At 41.8% G+C, this 16,020-nt stretch overlaps 1 protein-coding gene across 1 annotated transcript; it reads right to left on the reverse strand.

Moving 5' to 3' along the window:
* Window positions 1-13,262: 13,262 nt before the first annotated feature.
* Window positions 13,263-15,695, reverse strand: LOC149403255 (uncharacterized). The gene is made up of 2 exons (XM_089609109.1): window positions 15,239-15,695; window positions 13,263-14,797 (listed from the first exon to the last, which is right to left on the reverse strand). The coding sequence occupies exons 1-2, from the start codon at window positions 15,317-15,319 to the stop codon at window positions 13,703-13,705; spliced, it is 1,176 nt and encodes a 391-aa protein (XP_089465235.1). The 5' UTR covers window positions 15,320-15,695; the 3' UTR covers window positions 13,263-13,702.
* Window positions 15,696-16,020: the final 325 nt, after the last annotated feature.

The raw sequence follows: 16,020 nt of genomic DNA on the forward strand, positions 1-16,020 counted from the left end.
TCGTGTGTGCAGACAGTATTTCCGGCAAGTTTCCAGTTTTGACAGATTGCTTTGCTGGTGACTTATTGTTGTGTTATTGCCTCGCTGCTGTCTTCATTACAAGATATCTGCCTCGCTGGAGCCTTCATTGCAAGATATCTTTCGCTGCTGTTTTCATTGCATGATATTCGCTTTGATGGAGTTTTTATTCTGTGATATTCGCTTGAGGCCGGGTAAGGAAACCCGAGATATCTTCCAGGATTGTCCTGCTGCTATAAAAGCCATGCGCTCTCCCTTAGCAGCCTCGACACTTTTGATCAAACACTCAGAGCTCTTAGACGTGCAAGACCGGCGGACTGGGAGGCTGTGTGTTTTGGTTTTAAGTGGTGTATTCTCTCAAACACTGTTCCACAGATTGAGTGTATGTGAGAGTTGGGTTCTTGTGTCTCGTGATTGAAGGTTCACGTACTGCTGAAGACTGAAGGTCATCCGAGCCAGGAGGTTGCTCGAAGAGTGGAATTGAGACGGAGCTCAAATTCAGGGGGAGTCCCTGTCTAGGTGATCACTGGTAGTAATAGTCTCTAGGTTTTATTGATTTGTTGATTGTAATCAGATATAAACCTTGTGTGTACTATTGACTACAAGATAGTGAAAATCATTTCCACTGGCAGCGTGCCCCCAGATGTAGGTGTGTTTCACCGAACTGGGTAACCATATCTTGTGTACTTTGTTTACTGCACTGTTTTGTTGTTTATCCATATCTGTGTTCAAGCAAGTTGTCGGACACATTGTCAACACATTGTGTGCGACATCTTGCCTTTGCAACTAATCAGAATTTCAATTGGTATCAGAGCAGGCACATTGATCTCTTAGGTGGTTTCCTGTATTTTTTCTGATTGCCTATTATGGATAGTTCCCGAGAAGGAGGTTCTGTCAATCGCCCTCCAGTATTCGACGGAACCAACTATGGATATTGGAAGGCACGCATGACCGCTTTCTTGAAGTCCCTTGATAGCCGAACATGGAAAGCTGTGATACACGGGTGGGAAGCTCCTATGACGACTGATGACAAAGGAGCCCGTACTGGCACAAAACCCGAAAAGGACTGGACCCCCACTGAAGATGAGGCGGCCCTTGGTAACTCCCGTGCTCTAAATGCTATATTTAACGGTGTCGATAAAGATGTCTTCAGGTTGATAAATACTTGCACTACTGCCAAAGAGGCCTGGGAAATCCTCGATGTTGCCTATGAGGGAACTACAAAGGTCCGTGAACAAAAGCTTCAATATCTCACAACCAATTTTGAAGCCCTCACGATGCTCGAGGATGAAACAGTCGCTGAGTTCAACGTTCGCATTCGTGACCTTGCCAATGAATCATATTCTCTCGGGAAACCAATGACTGATGAAGATCTTGTTCGAAAAACCATGAGAGCTTTGAGCTCTAGATTCAAAATGAAAATCACGGCCATTGAGGAAGTTCATGACCTAAAGACGTTGAAGTTCGACGAACTAATGGAATCTCTCATGACGTTTGAGCTCTCACTTCCTAAGGTGGAAAAGAAACAAAGAGGAATGACCCTCAAAAGTTCTGTTCATGAACAAAGGGATCAGGTATATTCAGACTCTGACAATGATATTGACGATACTATAGCTATGCTTGCAAAAAACTATGGTAGGGTCATGAAAAGACTCAACCAGGTGAATGGGAAATATGTCCCACAAGATGTCAAGGACAATTTCCAACAACGATTCCAGAAGAACACTTATCCTCACAGGAATAGTAAAAGTGGTGAACAATCTGGGAAAGGCAAAGGCATCCAGTGCCACGAATGTGAAGGTTTTGGTCATATTCAAAAGGAGTGTCCCAACTTCCTCAAGAAACAGAAAAAGGGATACAACGCTACTCTTTCGGATGAAGAAGATGAAGAAAGCGACTCAGATCAGATAAGTAACTTTGTAGCCTTTACTGCCTCTGTCCATACTCATGAGTCTACTAATGAATTCGGTGAATGCTCTCAGAAATATGTTCTAGATGAAGAACTATCTGATGATGCTATGAATGAAGCATACAATACCTTGCATACCAAATGGGTTGAGGAATCCCAGATTCTAGACAAACAGAGTGCTCTTATCCTTACCCTGACTGAAGATAAGGCAAGGCTCCTGGAGACGATTGTGGATCTGAAGAAGGAAGTCAGTCGGCTGAATGACGAACTCGAGCACATGACGAAAACTGTCAGGATGCTGAACTCTGGGACTGACAGCCTTGACAAAATCCTCACCATCGGCAAGCCTGCGAAGAACATGAAGGGGCTTGGATATACTCATGGAGCTTCATCTTCCCAGACTACGTTCGTTCCTCAAAAGCAGACTAGCCAGATGTCGCGAAACATGCCTCAACCATCTGGTAACAACAAGTCTCATGACCTTTCTCGACATCATCAATTTGGATCAATCAGGTCTCCTGTCAATAGACCTCGTTGGGTATGCCATTATTGTGGTAGGAAGGGACATATCCGCCATTTTTGCTATCGGTTGTATGGGAGGAATATCCGTCAGCAAAGGTCCATCCACAGGAATGTCCCATCTCATCAACAACCTGCTACTCGGCTGGAATGGAGAGTGAAAAATGCCTCATATCGTGCCAATATTGCCTACACATCTCTGAGTGCATCCACCGGGAATGATTGGTATTTCGACAGTGGTTGCTCTCGCCACATGACTGGTGATCACACCTTCCTGACCAACGTGAAACCTTATTCCAACTGTCATGTTACCTTTGGAGATGGAGTAAAAGCCAAAATTGTGGGTAAAGGTAAATTAAACTATCCTGGTATGTCTTGTCTGACTGAGGCTTTGTTGGTAGAAGGACTTACTGCTAATCTCATTAGTATTAGTCAGCTTTGTGATCTGAATTTGCATGTCAACTTTACTCGTGATAAGTGTGTAGTGATTAATGAAGAACAGAATGAACTTATGCGAGGAAACAGATCTCGTGACAACTGCTATTTGTGGTCTCCCGTACCAAACAGCAATTGTCTCTTGACCAAAGTTGACGAAACCAAGCTGTGGCACCAAAAGCTTGGTCACCTAAATCTCAGAAGCATGCAGAAAATTGTCTCTGAGAAAGCCATCATCGGTGTCCCAAACCTGAAAATTGTAGAAGGAAAAATTCGTGGTGAGTGCCAGATTGGGAAACAGGTCAAGACGTCTCACAAGATGGTGCAACATCTTACCACATCTCGTGTTCTGGAACTTCTTCACATGGACCTGATGGGATCGATGCAGGTCGAGAGCCTTGGAGGGAAGAGATACGTGTTCGTTTGTGTGGATGACTACTCCAGGTACACTTGGGTTGATTTTATTCGTGAGAAATCTGACACTTTTGCTGTTTTGAAGCTCTATGTAAGAAGGTTCAGAGAGAAAAAGGAGAGAGCATAGGCAAAGTGATCAGAATCCGGAGTGATCATGGGAGGGAATTTGAGAACATGAGCTTTGCTACGTTTTGTACTGAAGAAAGGATAGCTCATGAGTTCTCTGCTCCAATCACACCACAACAAAATGGAATTGTTGAAAGGAAAAATCGAACCCTCCAAGAGATGGCTAGAGTGATGATGTTGGCCAAGGATATTCCACCACATTTCTGGGCTGAAGCTCTCAATACTGCCTGCCATATTCACAATAGAGTTACTATTCGTCCAGGTACTTCCAGCACTCATTATGAAATATGGAGGGGGAGAAAGCCGAATGTGAAATACTTTCATGTCTTTGGTCCTGTTTGTTATATTCTTGCTGACAGAGATCCTCAGCGTAAATTTGACCCGAAAAGTGATGAATGTATATTTCTTGGATATTCTAGAAATAGTCGTGCATACCGTGTTTTTAACAAACGCACTAAGACTATGATGGAATCCATAAATGTGGTGATAAATGATGACCATAATGTTACTAACAGTCCTAATGATGAGGATGAAGTTTTTCCTAGTAACACAGATGTCAGGACAGACACTGAAATCTCTTTGGACGACATCTCCACTGGAAATCCAAATGTCAGGACTGATGCTGATGACAAAGTAAGCGACATTGTTCCAGATGAAGGATCATCTCCTGAGACTAAACAGAGAATTCCTTCCCGAAGAGTTCAGAAAAATCATCCGGCTCATGAGGTGATTGGCGAAATCAGTGAAGGAATAAAGACTCGTCCAAAACCTCCTGTTAACTACCGGGAGATGATTGGTAATCTCTGCTTTGTCTCTAAGATTGAACCTAAGAATGTTAATGAGGCTATTGATGATGAATACTGGGTTAATGCTATGCAAGAAGAACTTGGTCAGTTTGAAAGAAACGAAGTCTGGGAGCTGGTTCCTAAACCTGACAATGTGAATGTCATAGGAACTAAGTGGATTTTTAAGAATAAATCTGATGAACATGGTAATATAACTCGGAACAAAGCTAGACTTGTGGCGCAGGGCTATTCACAGGTGGAAGGCGTAGACTTTGATGAAACCTTTGCCCCGGTTGCGAGACTTGAAGCTATCAGACTTCTACTTGGCATCTCGTGTCACCTGCAATTCAAGCTCTATCAGATGGATGTTAAGAGTGCTTTCCTCAATGGGTACCTGAATGAGGAAGTCTATGTAGCACAACCAAAAGGGTTTACAGATCCCAGCTCTCCACATCATGTCTACAAACTCAGAAAAGCTCTCTATGGCCTTAAGCAGGCTCCTCGTGCGTGGTATGAGAGACTGACCCAATTTCTTGTGCAGAATGGTTATACCCGAGGTGGCGTTGACAAGACTTTGTTCGTGAAAAAGGAGAATGACAATCTCATGATAGCTCAGATCTATGTTGACGACATCGTCTTTGGAGGAATGTCAAACAAGATGGTGGATCTTTTTGTTCGACAAATGCAGTCAGAGTTTGAGATGAGTATGGTCGGCGAATTAAACTACTTTCTGGGCTTTCAGATCAAACAAATGAGTGATGGTATCTTCATTTCCCAAAGTAAGTATGCTAAAAACTTAGTGAAGAAGTTTGGCCTGGAAAAATCTTCTCACAAGCGGACCCCTGCCGCTACTCACATCAAACTCACTAAGGATGAGCATGGAGAATCTGTTGATCAAAGCCTCTACATGAGTATTATTGGCAGCCTTCTTTACCTCACTGCCAGCCGACCAGACATAGCCTACTCAGTAGGTGTATGTGCGCGCTATCAAGCCAATCCCAAAGCTAGTCATCTGGCTCAAGCTAAGCGAATCATAAGGTACATCTCAGGAACTGCTAACTTTGGCTTACTGTATACCTATGATACTTCTTCTACGCTTGTGGGATACTGTGATGCTGACTGGGCAAGTAGCACGGTTGATCGAAAGAGTACTTCTGGTGGATGTTTCTATCTTGGAAACAATCTCATCTCCTGGTTCAGCAAGAAGCAAAACTGTGTTTCCTTGTCCACAGCTGAGGCTGAATACATCGCTGCTGGGAGTAGTTGCACTCAGCTCCTCTGGATGAAGCAGATGCTCGCTGAATATGATGTTGGACAAGATGTCATGACATTGTTCTGCGACAACATTAGCACGATCAACATCTCAAAGAATCCAGTTCAACACAGTAAGACCAAGCACATTGAGATCAGACATCATTTCATTCGAGATCTTGTAGAAGAAAAGAAGATCAAACTCGAATACATTCACACCGAGAAACAGCTTGCAGATATTTTCACCAAGGCTTTGGATGCTAACCGGTTTGAAAATCTCAGATCTTCTCTTGGGTTATGCGTTATTGATCCATAGCAATTACTGTTTTTCGGAGGATTTTTGGTCTTAACTTATGTGCTAATCCTTCGCTGATTCTTGTTCACATTACTGTTGTGTTTTTTCTCTCATGGGCCCATGTATCTGGTTGGCCCATCCGACTGGTTTGCCGGGCTAAAATGCCAATTGTTGTCTCTCTGGGCCTAAGAACGATCAAGGCCCACTACATGTCACGACGTCGTATTTCTCCATGCCATGTTCTCACTCATGCAGACGGTTACTCTCCCGAGAAAGAAGGGGAAGTTATTTCTTGCTTGAATTTCAAAATTTCCCATTCTTCTTCGGCGCTCTTAAGCTTTGTTTCCCATATTTGCTTTCTTACCCCTTTTGTCAGTTATCTGTGTGGCAGTTTCCCAAAAATCTTACTCAAAATGGTTGGCACAAGAAGTGGGATCAGTACTACCACTCCCTCAGAGAAAGCCACAATGAAGAAGAAAAATGTCGCAACAAAGAAACCTGGCGCAGAAAGCAACATGCACGGGATTAGGGTTCGAGGTCTGAGACCCAGCATACGCGCCGATGGTCAGGCCGGAGGTGCGAGCGCTGGGTCATCGGGTCTTCCTAAGAACCCATCTCTTTCCGCCGCCAGAAGCGCAATCCTCAAGAAAGCTGCTCTTTCCATCACTGACATCACTGGAGAAGCAAGCTCCAGCAGTTCCTCCACAGAAAAGACACGAGACAAAGCTGATCCTGAAGAAGAAGTTCGTTCTGGAGAATCCCCTATCGAGAGTCCTCACAAGATTGTTCGAGGTAACCCTAAAGCTTCTAATATCCATGTTGATAGTTCTAGGGATAGGAATTCACTTCCCGATGTTCATGAGCCTACTCCTGAGGATGCCATTGGAGGCATGATGGGCTTGAATAAAGATGTCACGAAAGATGTGCCCACATCTTCTCTGGGGCAAAAGAGGAAGGGAGATCATGTTCAGGATGATGCAGAGGACATTCTCGCATCTCTGAAGAAGAAGATTCAGAGAGATGATGATGTTTGCTTAGCCACTCTTCTGTCGGAGAAGAGGAAGAAGAAGAAGTCTCCGGAAGAAAGCACTTCTGCTGTCCTCATCCCGGTCCAGAAAAAGAAAAAGGAAAAGATGGGCATGATTAAGAAACGGGTTAAGAAGTCGGCTCAGACTCCCTTGTCTCCGGTTGTTGAGGACCAGGTGGTTGAAGAAGAAGAATCTGTTATCCCTCTTGGTTTGGGAAACAAGAGGTCTGTAGGAGGGCAAAAGCTCCCGAAGAATATCCCCGCTGCTCCCATGGATAATGTCTCCTTCCACAAAGAAGATGGTGTTCTCAAGTGGAGATATGTGTACCATCGTGCCATTTTTCCTGAAAAGGAATTATCCCCTGAGGCGCAGAAAATTGATGCGATTATGGAGCTCTTTCACGACGCCGAGATGCTAAGGACTGTCACTAGCATTGGGGTGTTCTATCCTGCGCTGGTAAAGGAATTCGTTGTTAATCTTTCCCATTCCTTTGATTCTCCAGAAGACCCAGAGTTCAGGAAGGTCTTTGTCAGAGGTCACTGCTTTGAGATCTCTCCTGATGTGATCAACAAGTTCTTCGGTCGTGGGAAGATCATCACAGCTGATCGGGTACCTTCTCTGGACATCATCGTGCAAGAAATCACTGGAAACGAGACCAAGATCTGGCCTTCAAAGGGAACTTTGCCTTCAGCCGAGCTTACTGTCAAATATTCTGTCCTGTATCGCATTGGCATCGCCAATTGGGCTCCCTCCTCTCATGGGTCTAGCATCACGGCAGATCTCGCTCGGCTCATATTCCAGATAGGTACTCGCTCCTCATTTGACTTTGGTGATTTTGTTTTTGATCACTTGGCAAAACATGCCAAGTCTTTTGCAGTAAAGCTTCCCATCGGCTTTCCCTCTCTTATCACTGGGATCCTGCTTGATCAAAACAAGAACATCTTGAGGAGTTCAGATGTGGTGGGTAAACGTCCTGGTGCTCTTACCTTCAGTCCTAAATTATTTGAAGGGAAACATGTTCAGGATCTTGTCAGACCTTCTAACGAGACATCTGACGCCCCTGCGAGCAATCTTCACTTGAGATCCATGACAGAAGATGTTCAGAGAAAAGTGGTGAAGGAACTTCTTGAAGAAGTTGAGACTCTGGAAAAGACCATCGAAACTCTCTCCTCCAGGAAAATCAAGTGTGAATCTCTTATCAAGGACCTTACTGCCCCGAGCTCTGCTACCTCTTCTCAGCCAGGTCAAGCCGCTGGGTCTCATGTTTCTGAAGCCGCTGAAGAATCTGAAACTGAAGACGATGATTATGTCTCTGAGAATGATCAGGATATTGTTGGTTGATCCGGTTTTTCTTTTCTGGTCTGTAATATTCTCTTTTCAATACATCTTTTGCTACTGCTCCTGTGTGCCTCAGACTAATGTGTTTCGTTTGGATGTTTTGTAAGACAGCTTTCTCGTACTTTCTGATGAATGATATGTTGTTTTCCTAGTTCTCATTTCCTTTACAGGCTGTTGTTCCTCCCTCTGTGTTGGTCTATCCTTGCCTTTGGTATCTTTTTTAGGCAATCAGGGGGAGAGGTGTCATGAGGTCATTTATTTTGACTCTCTCTCTGGTCATGATGCTTGTATGAGAACTGGTCCTGGAAGTGCTTGCCTAAAAAATAGCCAAAGGGGGAGATTGTTGATACGTTGTTTTGTTGGCTTTATTTTTTAGTGCAAGTGGTATGGAAAGATGTCGGGTGTTATGTTTTCACTTCTGGTTTGACATCTTTCCTCGTGTGTGCAGACAGTATTTCCGGCAAGTTTCCAGTTTTGACAGATTGCTTTGCTGGTGACTTATTGCTGTGTTATTGCCTCGCTGCTGTCTTCATTACAAGATATCTGCCTCGCTGGAGCCTTCATTGCAAGATATCTTTCGCTGCTGTTTTCATTGCATGATATTCGCTTTGATGGAGTTTTTATTCTGTGATATTCGCTTGAGGCCGGGTAAGGAAACCCGAGATATCTTCCAGGATTGTCCTGCTGCTATAAAAGCCATGCGCTCTCCCTTAGCAGCCTCGACACTTTTGATCAAACACTCAGAGCTCTTAGACGTGCAAGACCGGCGGACTGGGAGGCTGTGTGTTTTGGTTTTAAGTGGTGTATTCTCTCAAACACTGTTCCACAGATTGAGTGTATGTGAGAGTTGGGTTCTTGTGTCTCGTGATTGAAGGTTCACGTACTGCTGAAGACTGAAGGTCATCCGAGCCAGGAGGTTGCTCGAAGAGTGGAATTGAGACGGAGCTCAAATTCAGGGGGAGTCCCTGTCTAGGTGATCACTGGTAGTAATAGTCTCTAGGTTTTATTGATTTGTTGATTGTAATCAGATATAAACCTTGTGTGTACTATTGACTACAAGATAGTGAAAATCATTTCCACTGGCAGCGTGCCCCCAGATGTAGGTGTGTTTCACCGAACTGGGTAACCATATCTTGTGTACTTTGTTTACTGCACTGTTTTGTTGTTTATCCATATCTGTGTTCAAGCAAGTTGTCGGACACATTGTCAACACATTGTGTGCGACATCTTGCCTTTGCAACTAATCAGAATTTCACCTTTTTTTCTTGGGGTAACTCTTTTACTAGAACCTCTGAAATGTCCTCTGAGCTCTGTGTATTGCGAAAGATGCAACCATAAAGAATTAGTCTTTCTCTAGCCAACTCGCGACACGTGTAATCCTCGATTTGGATCATGCAAAGTGGTTTGTAACGTCTGTTTGAACGAATCAAGTCTTTTGCGAGATCCACTCTTTCTTTGAGTTGCTCCATTGCTCACACTCATGAGTCGATATATTTAAGCCCAAGCTCGGTGTATGTAATCTCGTTCTTCGCACAAGATTCGTTGTTAATTAGGCCTTGCTCGGGCTTGTGGACCAAGCTCCTCGTAATGGGCTAAGATATCGGGTTTCAAGGCATAATTTTTTTATCTTATGAAAAAACTACCAAGTCCTGCACCAATTATTCTCGAAGAGAAATAAATTGTTTCCATTCACGATGTTTTATTATTGTACTATAAGCAAATATGACATTCAATGCTCTCATCGTTAATTGTTTCATTCACTTGAATACATACTTAATTGATTTTTCACACAAATAGGAACAAAACCCTAATAACTCAAGCTGTCAATTTAACCGATTAAAAATTTGGTTAAGCAAAAAAAAAAAACCCGTAAAGTAAAACAAATAACGTTTTTATGCTAGTTTCGAAAGGAAAAGGGCTAGACCGCAGATAAATCAAAATTGGTTTTGAGCTAATCATGTGTATTGGTATGTACTTCGCTAGCTGACTCAGCGAGTATAACCATGTTGGCAACTATGCAAAAGATAGTTAGAATTCGTTATGCATTTAACAAATGATCAGAGAATAATAGCGAAGAACACTCTCTCAATCAATTAAGAACTCTCTCCCCCCATCTCCAATTGTTTTTATTTTAATCTCCTTGATTTTTTTTAAATGTGAAAGTCATCCTCAGCAAGCAGCCTAAGGAAGAGCCATGGCTAGCACGACGTTGAAGGTCTCAAACTCGATGTTTTCATAGTCAATCTTGTTGTTAGAAAATCGAGATAACGAAGAGTGAGTAATTGATCTTAGGAAGACTTACAGTGATAATGTTATACCGTCATTTTTCACCAGTAAAAAACGACACTCTTAACCAAATGAAAAGTAAAAGGCTCAAGAAGAACGACACAAACAACTCTGAAAGATTTGCCACAAACAACTTTGAATATGCTGAGCCCCAAACGGCTCTGAATGCTAAGTCACAAAACGGCTCTGAAGGCTAAGCCACACAACGGCTCTCGGATCCGAGAGCTGAGCCACGAAATGGCTCTGAGGGCTGAGGCACGAAGCGGCTCTGAAGGCTGAGCAGAAAAAAAGGTCCTTGAAGATGTGAAATCACACTTTTGGACAACTTAAGGTCCAAGTTTCCCTATAAATACCACACATATGGTGAACGAAGGAGAACAACAATCATTGGAGGAGAAAAATACTACAACTTCTTTCTCTCTCTCTCTCTCTCATATTTCCTCAACACGTACCCACAAAATAATGCTAGAGTTACTCCACATATTTCAACATTGATTATAAAAATACACAACAAAATAAACAATCTTCTTTCTTTCTCTCTAGAGTTAAGTGAGAAACACTTCCTCTCTCATAATCAAGAGAAACTCTCTCACCTCAAAACACAAAGAGGAAAGATCTACTTTATTTCTCTCTAGAATTGAAGAATAAATATTATCTCTCATATTTCTTTTCACAAAGGCTAAAAATATGCCAAATTGCATTTCCTCTCAAGTGGTGTTCAAGAACTTGACAAATTCGATTCTCATGTTCTTCACTATATAAAAGAAACATTTTATTATATATCACCCTTGGTATCTTTTCTTTCAGCTAAGGAAAAAGAAGGTTCGTCGCTCAAGATGATCAAATCCCGACGACGACGAAAATGGAGACGAGGAAAGGACATCGCAATGCTAATCACACCACCCAATTCGATTTCCTAAGATCTCCATCACGGTCATAACCTTAAGGGACACCACCTCTTTGTTACAGTCTTTTTTGAATCATAAGAAATACGACACTCGTAACTTAAGATCGATACACGTCAGAAGCTCGCACCACCGACGCGTGTCTCGTGAATGTTAATCGAAAAATCTCATTAACATAAAGTATGGAACGTACAAAACCACCTATGTTTGGGAGTGCTTATGACACAAAAAACGTATATAAGAAAAGAAGTTCGAATTTTTTCACTTTTTATTTTTATTTTATATGTCATGAAAGGAAATATTGAGGTATTGTACAGATTGAGTTTAACGTCAAGAGCATCTCCCTAAAATTGATATGGTCGATGCTTACATTGAGCTAGTCCCGCAGTTCAGAACGATTAGAAGATATTTCAGAAGTGTGAATTGTGTTTCAATTAATTTGAAACTCTTTATTAAACGCATATAGTGGTGGGGTTTAGCATAATTTGTTAAATCAGGTAAAAGTGAATATTAAAAAGTTTAGAAACACTTAAACTAATCTTGTATTATTGACATGTGTCCAAGTTACTATAGTAAAATACTAATTAAACATTACAAGTGTTGATAAATTCACTCAGGAAACCCGGGTAACTCCCTTTAGAACATAGTACTATAGTAGAAATTACTCCAGCGGTCTTATTAAAATAAATCGGGAACACCTCGTTTTTCATTCTTATTTAGAGAATATCTTGTTTTATTTAAAATAAAATCTCGTTTTTATTTATTTTTATTTTTTTACGATTTTATTAGACTTGTATGTTTTTTTCACTTTTTATTAGTTGTTTACAGTTTCATTAAAAATATCGGCAAAATCGTCTTTAAAAAATGAGGTATCTATGAAGTGTTTTAAAATTCGAGGATTCAGGATATCACCATTTGTGAAATTACCCCAATAACATATTTATACCAGATCAAAATTACTAATTTGTCATTCCTTGCTCCATAAATTTATTTTATTTATATCTATAAGCTGCCTGGTGGTGAATCTGGTGATAATCTGTGATCAACTCAGTTTCCTGAAATTAAATGAAGAACAAGATGCATGTGAATTCAGACGACAGAAAAGAAAAAAGATTTAGGTAATCTTTTCTTTGTGTTATACTTTCTTCAATATAAGAACGAGTTTCATTAAAACGTTTACTGATCAAAATTCCTTTTCACCGTTCTCCAAAAGTATCTAAAATCCAATACCATTACTACTTTAAACTCAATGTTTGCATTACTTCCCAGCAAAAAGAAAAATGTTGGCATTACTTTTTTCCTCTTTCAATTCCAAAAGACCAAAAAAAAGATAGTAACTAAAAACTGGCGAATATACGCATCAAAATTTGCTGTCCAAAGAAGCATCAATTTTCAACCACCAACAAACAAGTAGTTCTCTTATCATAAATATAGTTCTCTTCACGTTCTTACACATGGTCTAGCCCCACCGAAATAAATATATTAATCCCACCTGTTTGGAAGGTTTTGAATTTAAAATCCCAATTACTTTTTTATGAGCTATATAAAGTAATGTATCATAATCCGAACTGAAATTCATTCTACCAACATCCACACACACATATATCTTTTCAAGTTCATATTTTATATAAGAATTATAAAATAAAATAAAATAAATTGAAACGCAAATTACATCATTTAAACTACAGAGTAGACAGACAAAAGAACATGCACGCCGGCCAGTTGTGGGCACCAAACAAATTTCTAGAGAATATAATATTGGCAGTGTTGCTCTCACAGGCTATCTTTTAAAAATTCCATGGATTAATTTTGAAAAAGGTCAATGTTTTGAGCCAAGGAAAGAATTTCATAAACATTATCAGAGTGTTTTTTTTTTGTTTTTTTTTATTATATATATTTCAAAATGAGTTTTGAGAGACGCTGCCGAGTATTTTCTTCCCAAGACACTGTATATTAATCAAATAACTACCCTCAACAAATAACCAAGTGCATATGCATAAATATGACTGAAATTTGTCTCAATATCAATACAAAATTTCCAGGCAAAAGGGTAATAATTGATGTTTCTCTTGTGGTTGGTGTTGTAAGTGCGACTACGAACCGCAAACACAAAGCATATGAAGAAGAAACCACATTTTTACCCACCTAAACAAAGAACAATCAATCTCCACAAAACATTTTAAGTTAAAAAAAGCGAAAGTTTTCTTTATGTACATACAAACCTCCAGTGTTTTTTTTTTTTTTTTTTTTTTCCAAAGAATGATAATGAATTTTCCTCTCTAGCTGAACGTAAAAAAGTACAGCCTGTGTGTGTCAGCGACGTACCGGTCATCACCATCGACACCGAGAGAGAGAGAGAGACAGAGAGTCATTTACAGGAAAAAAAACTCGAGTCACTCGCTCTCTCTCATACAGTTCCCGGGCAAGAGGAACTTGTACTCGTCGGCGTTCTCCAACAGAAACGCCGGAAGATGAACGGCCGAGAAAGAATGCGGGATCGGACCCATCTTCCCGATAATCTCTCTAAACGTGTACTCTTCGGGAAGCATATCGAAAAGGTCCGCGCCTTTGCAGATCACTTTCTGGACCCGCTTCGGGTTCAGGTAGTGCGAGAATCGCACCCTGTCGAAGTGGCTGTAAGCTTTCATCTTGAACACGAACTCGCTGATCCGCCGAAAACAGAAGCTGCAATGCCAACCCGCGTCGGCCAAGATCTCGTCGGTCTGCCTGTAATGCGCGTACCTCGTCTTCCCTTCCCTGTACCGATGCACCGAGGCTCGCCAGCTGTTATTGTCGAGCAAGAACTCGAACGAGTACAGGTAGTTTTTCAGCCGGAGGTGGAGAATCTCCGGCGTGTCGTCGCACCACCTCAGGAGGTTTATCGTGTGCCGGCTCGGAATCTCGTCCACGTCGGACATGATCAGGAGATCGTCGTCGGAGATTCCGGCGATCCGGAGGAGCTGGTCCAGCGCGACTCTCTGGTAAGCTTCCTCGACGAAGGGGTTTTCTTTTTTCCTGAACCGTCCTCCGACCGTCCCGTAGGTGAGCCGCGGCTCGGCGAACTTGAACCGGTCGCGGTGGCCGGCGAAGACGAGGGGTTTGGGGATTCCGGTGAACGTCGAGTTCGACTCGAGGAGGACGAACTGTGTCACGTACGGGTAAAGCTCTTTCCACCGGAGGTTCAAGATGTCGAGCTCGTTGCTGAAGAGCACGGCGTCGTAGACTCTTCTCGGGTACTCTCTGACGCCCCAGCCGTGGAGCCCGCAGAGGTGTTCCATCGAGACGTTCTCGTGGTAGTAGTGAGGGATGTCGTGGAACGGCTTCGGGGGAGATTCCCAGAGGGGTCTGAGAAAGTACGAGATCTTCTGGCCGTGGACGAAGATGAAGAACACGCAGCTCGGGATCAGAGCGAAGAGAAAGATGTAGGCTTTCACGTCCATGCCGCGGAGAATGCACCGGATTCTCGACATGCTTAGCACTTTCGATTCCTGCTTTATAACACAGACACACACATACACAGAGCAAGAAGATGATTATGATGATGATGATGAATCTGTAAGACATGGAATTAGGGTGGGAAAAAGAAAACAGAGCGATTCAATCCAGAATATTACGATCCAAAATGAAAAGAGAAGTCCTGCAAAAGAGCACTCGCTAATTTGAACAGAGAAACCTAACTTCGATTAACAGCTAACCTAATTCTGATTTACAAATACAAAAAAAAAAAAAAAAATCAGAGATCCAAGTTTTGTTTAAAAAAAAACGAGCGGCATTATCTTTGCAGCCAAGCACCATCGAAATTAGATCTCGTAATACGAAACATTTAATTGAACCGTGAAAACTCACGAAATCAAATCGCCAATGGATTTCGGTAATCACAGAATAAACTTCGGAAGAACAAAAAAAAAAAAAAGGACTAAAGTTCAAACCTGGCCACAAACATCAGCGCATATATCGTCTGACTTCTTGGAGCAATAATGCCCGCCATTATCGCCCATCATCCACCACATTCTCTCTCTCTCTCTCTCTAGATCGAATTTCTCAGATCAGTTTTTTTTTTTTTTAATTCTCCGTTCTTCCTACGTCTTGTTGTTCCTCAGCACCGAAATCTCCGTCCGATCAACGGCCACTAGATTCACTCCCTACTATTCAGCCTCGAAAAGCGAAGCCAATTATATTATATTTAGAACATAAAAATCAATCTTAGGTAGGGCATAAAAAAAAAAAACCAGTTTGGTTGGTTCAGTTTCTCGATCGATTGCTCTGAGAAAGTTTTTTTTTTCCTTTCCTTTTTTTTGTTTGTTTGTTTTGCGTTTGAGAAGTGAGAAATAAAAAAATAATAATTTTTATTATAGAAACAGAGGACAGCAAATAAAAGAAAAAGGAAAGAGCCGTTTTTAACCTCCTTATTATGAGACTGTGTCGTCTCAGATTAAGTTTCCCCTAGAGCGGATTTTACGATAATGCCCTTCGGTTTATTCGACGCGTAAACGGTGCGTTGCTGGGGGTAGTTTGGTAGTTTGCGTGGTCGTTAAGCGGGACTTAGTTCTGGCGTGGGTCCCACGCGGCCCATTGACTGGGCTCGAGACAACTGGGCGTGCTCGTTTCGGAGAGAGGAGAGAAGATGCTGATTCTTGGGAAATATCTTTGTGCAGCCGAATTTACGATTGTTACTTGTTAGTTTATATCTATGTGACACGTGTCACACCTT

This window comes from Urtica dioica, chromosome 3 (assembly GCF_054948205.1).
Source record: "Urtica dioica subsp. dioica isolate 48M chromosome 3, U.dioica_male_clone48M_v1_H2, whole genome shotgun sequence".
NCBI lineage: Eukaryota > Viridiplantae > Streptophyta > Magnoliopsida > Rosales > Urticaceae > Urtica > Urtica dioica.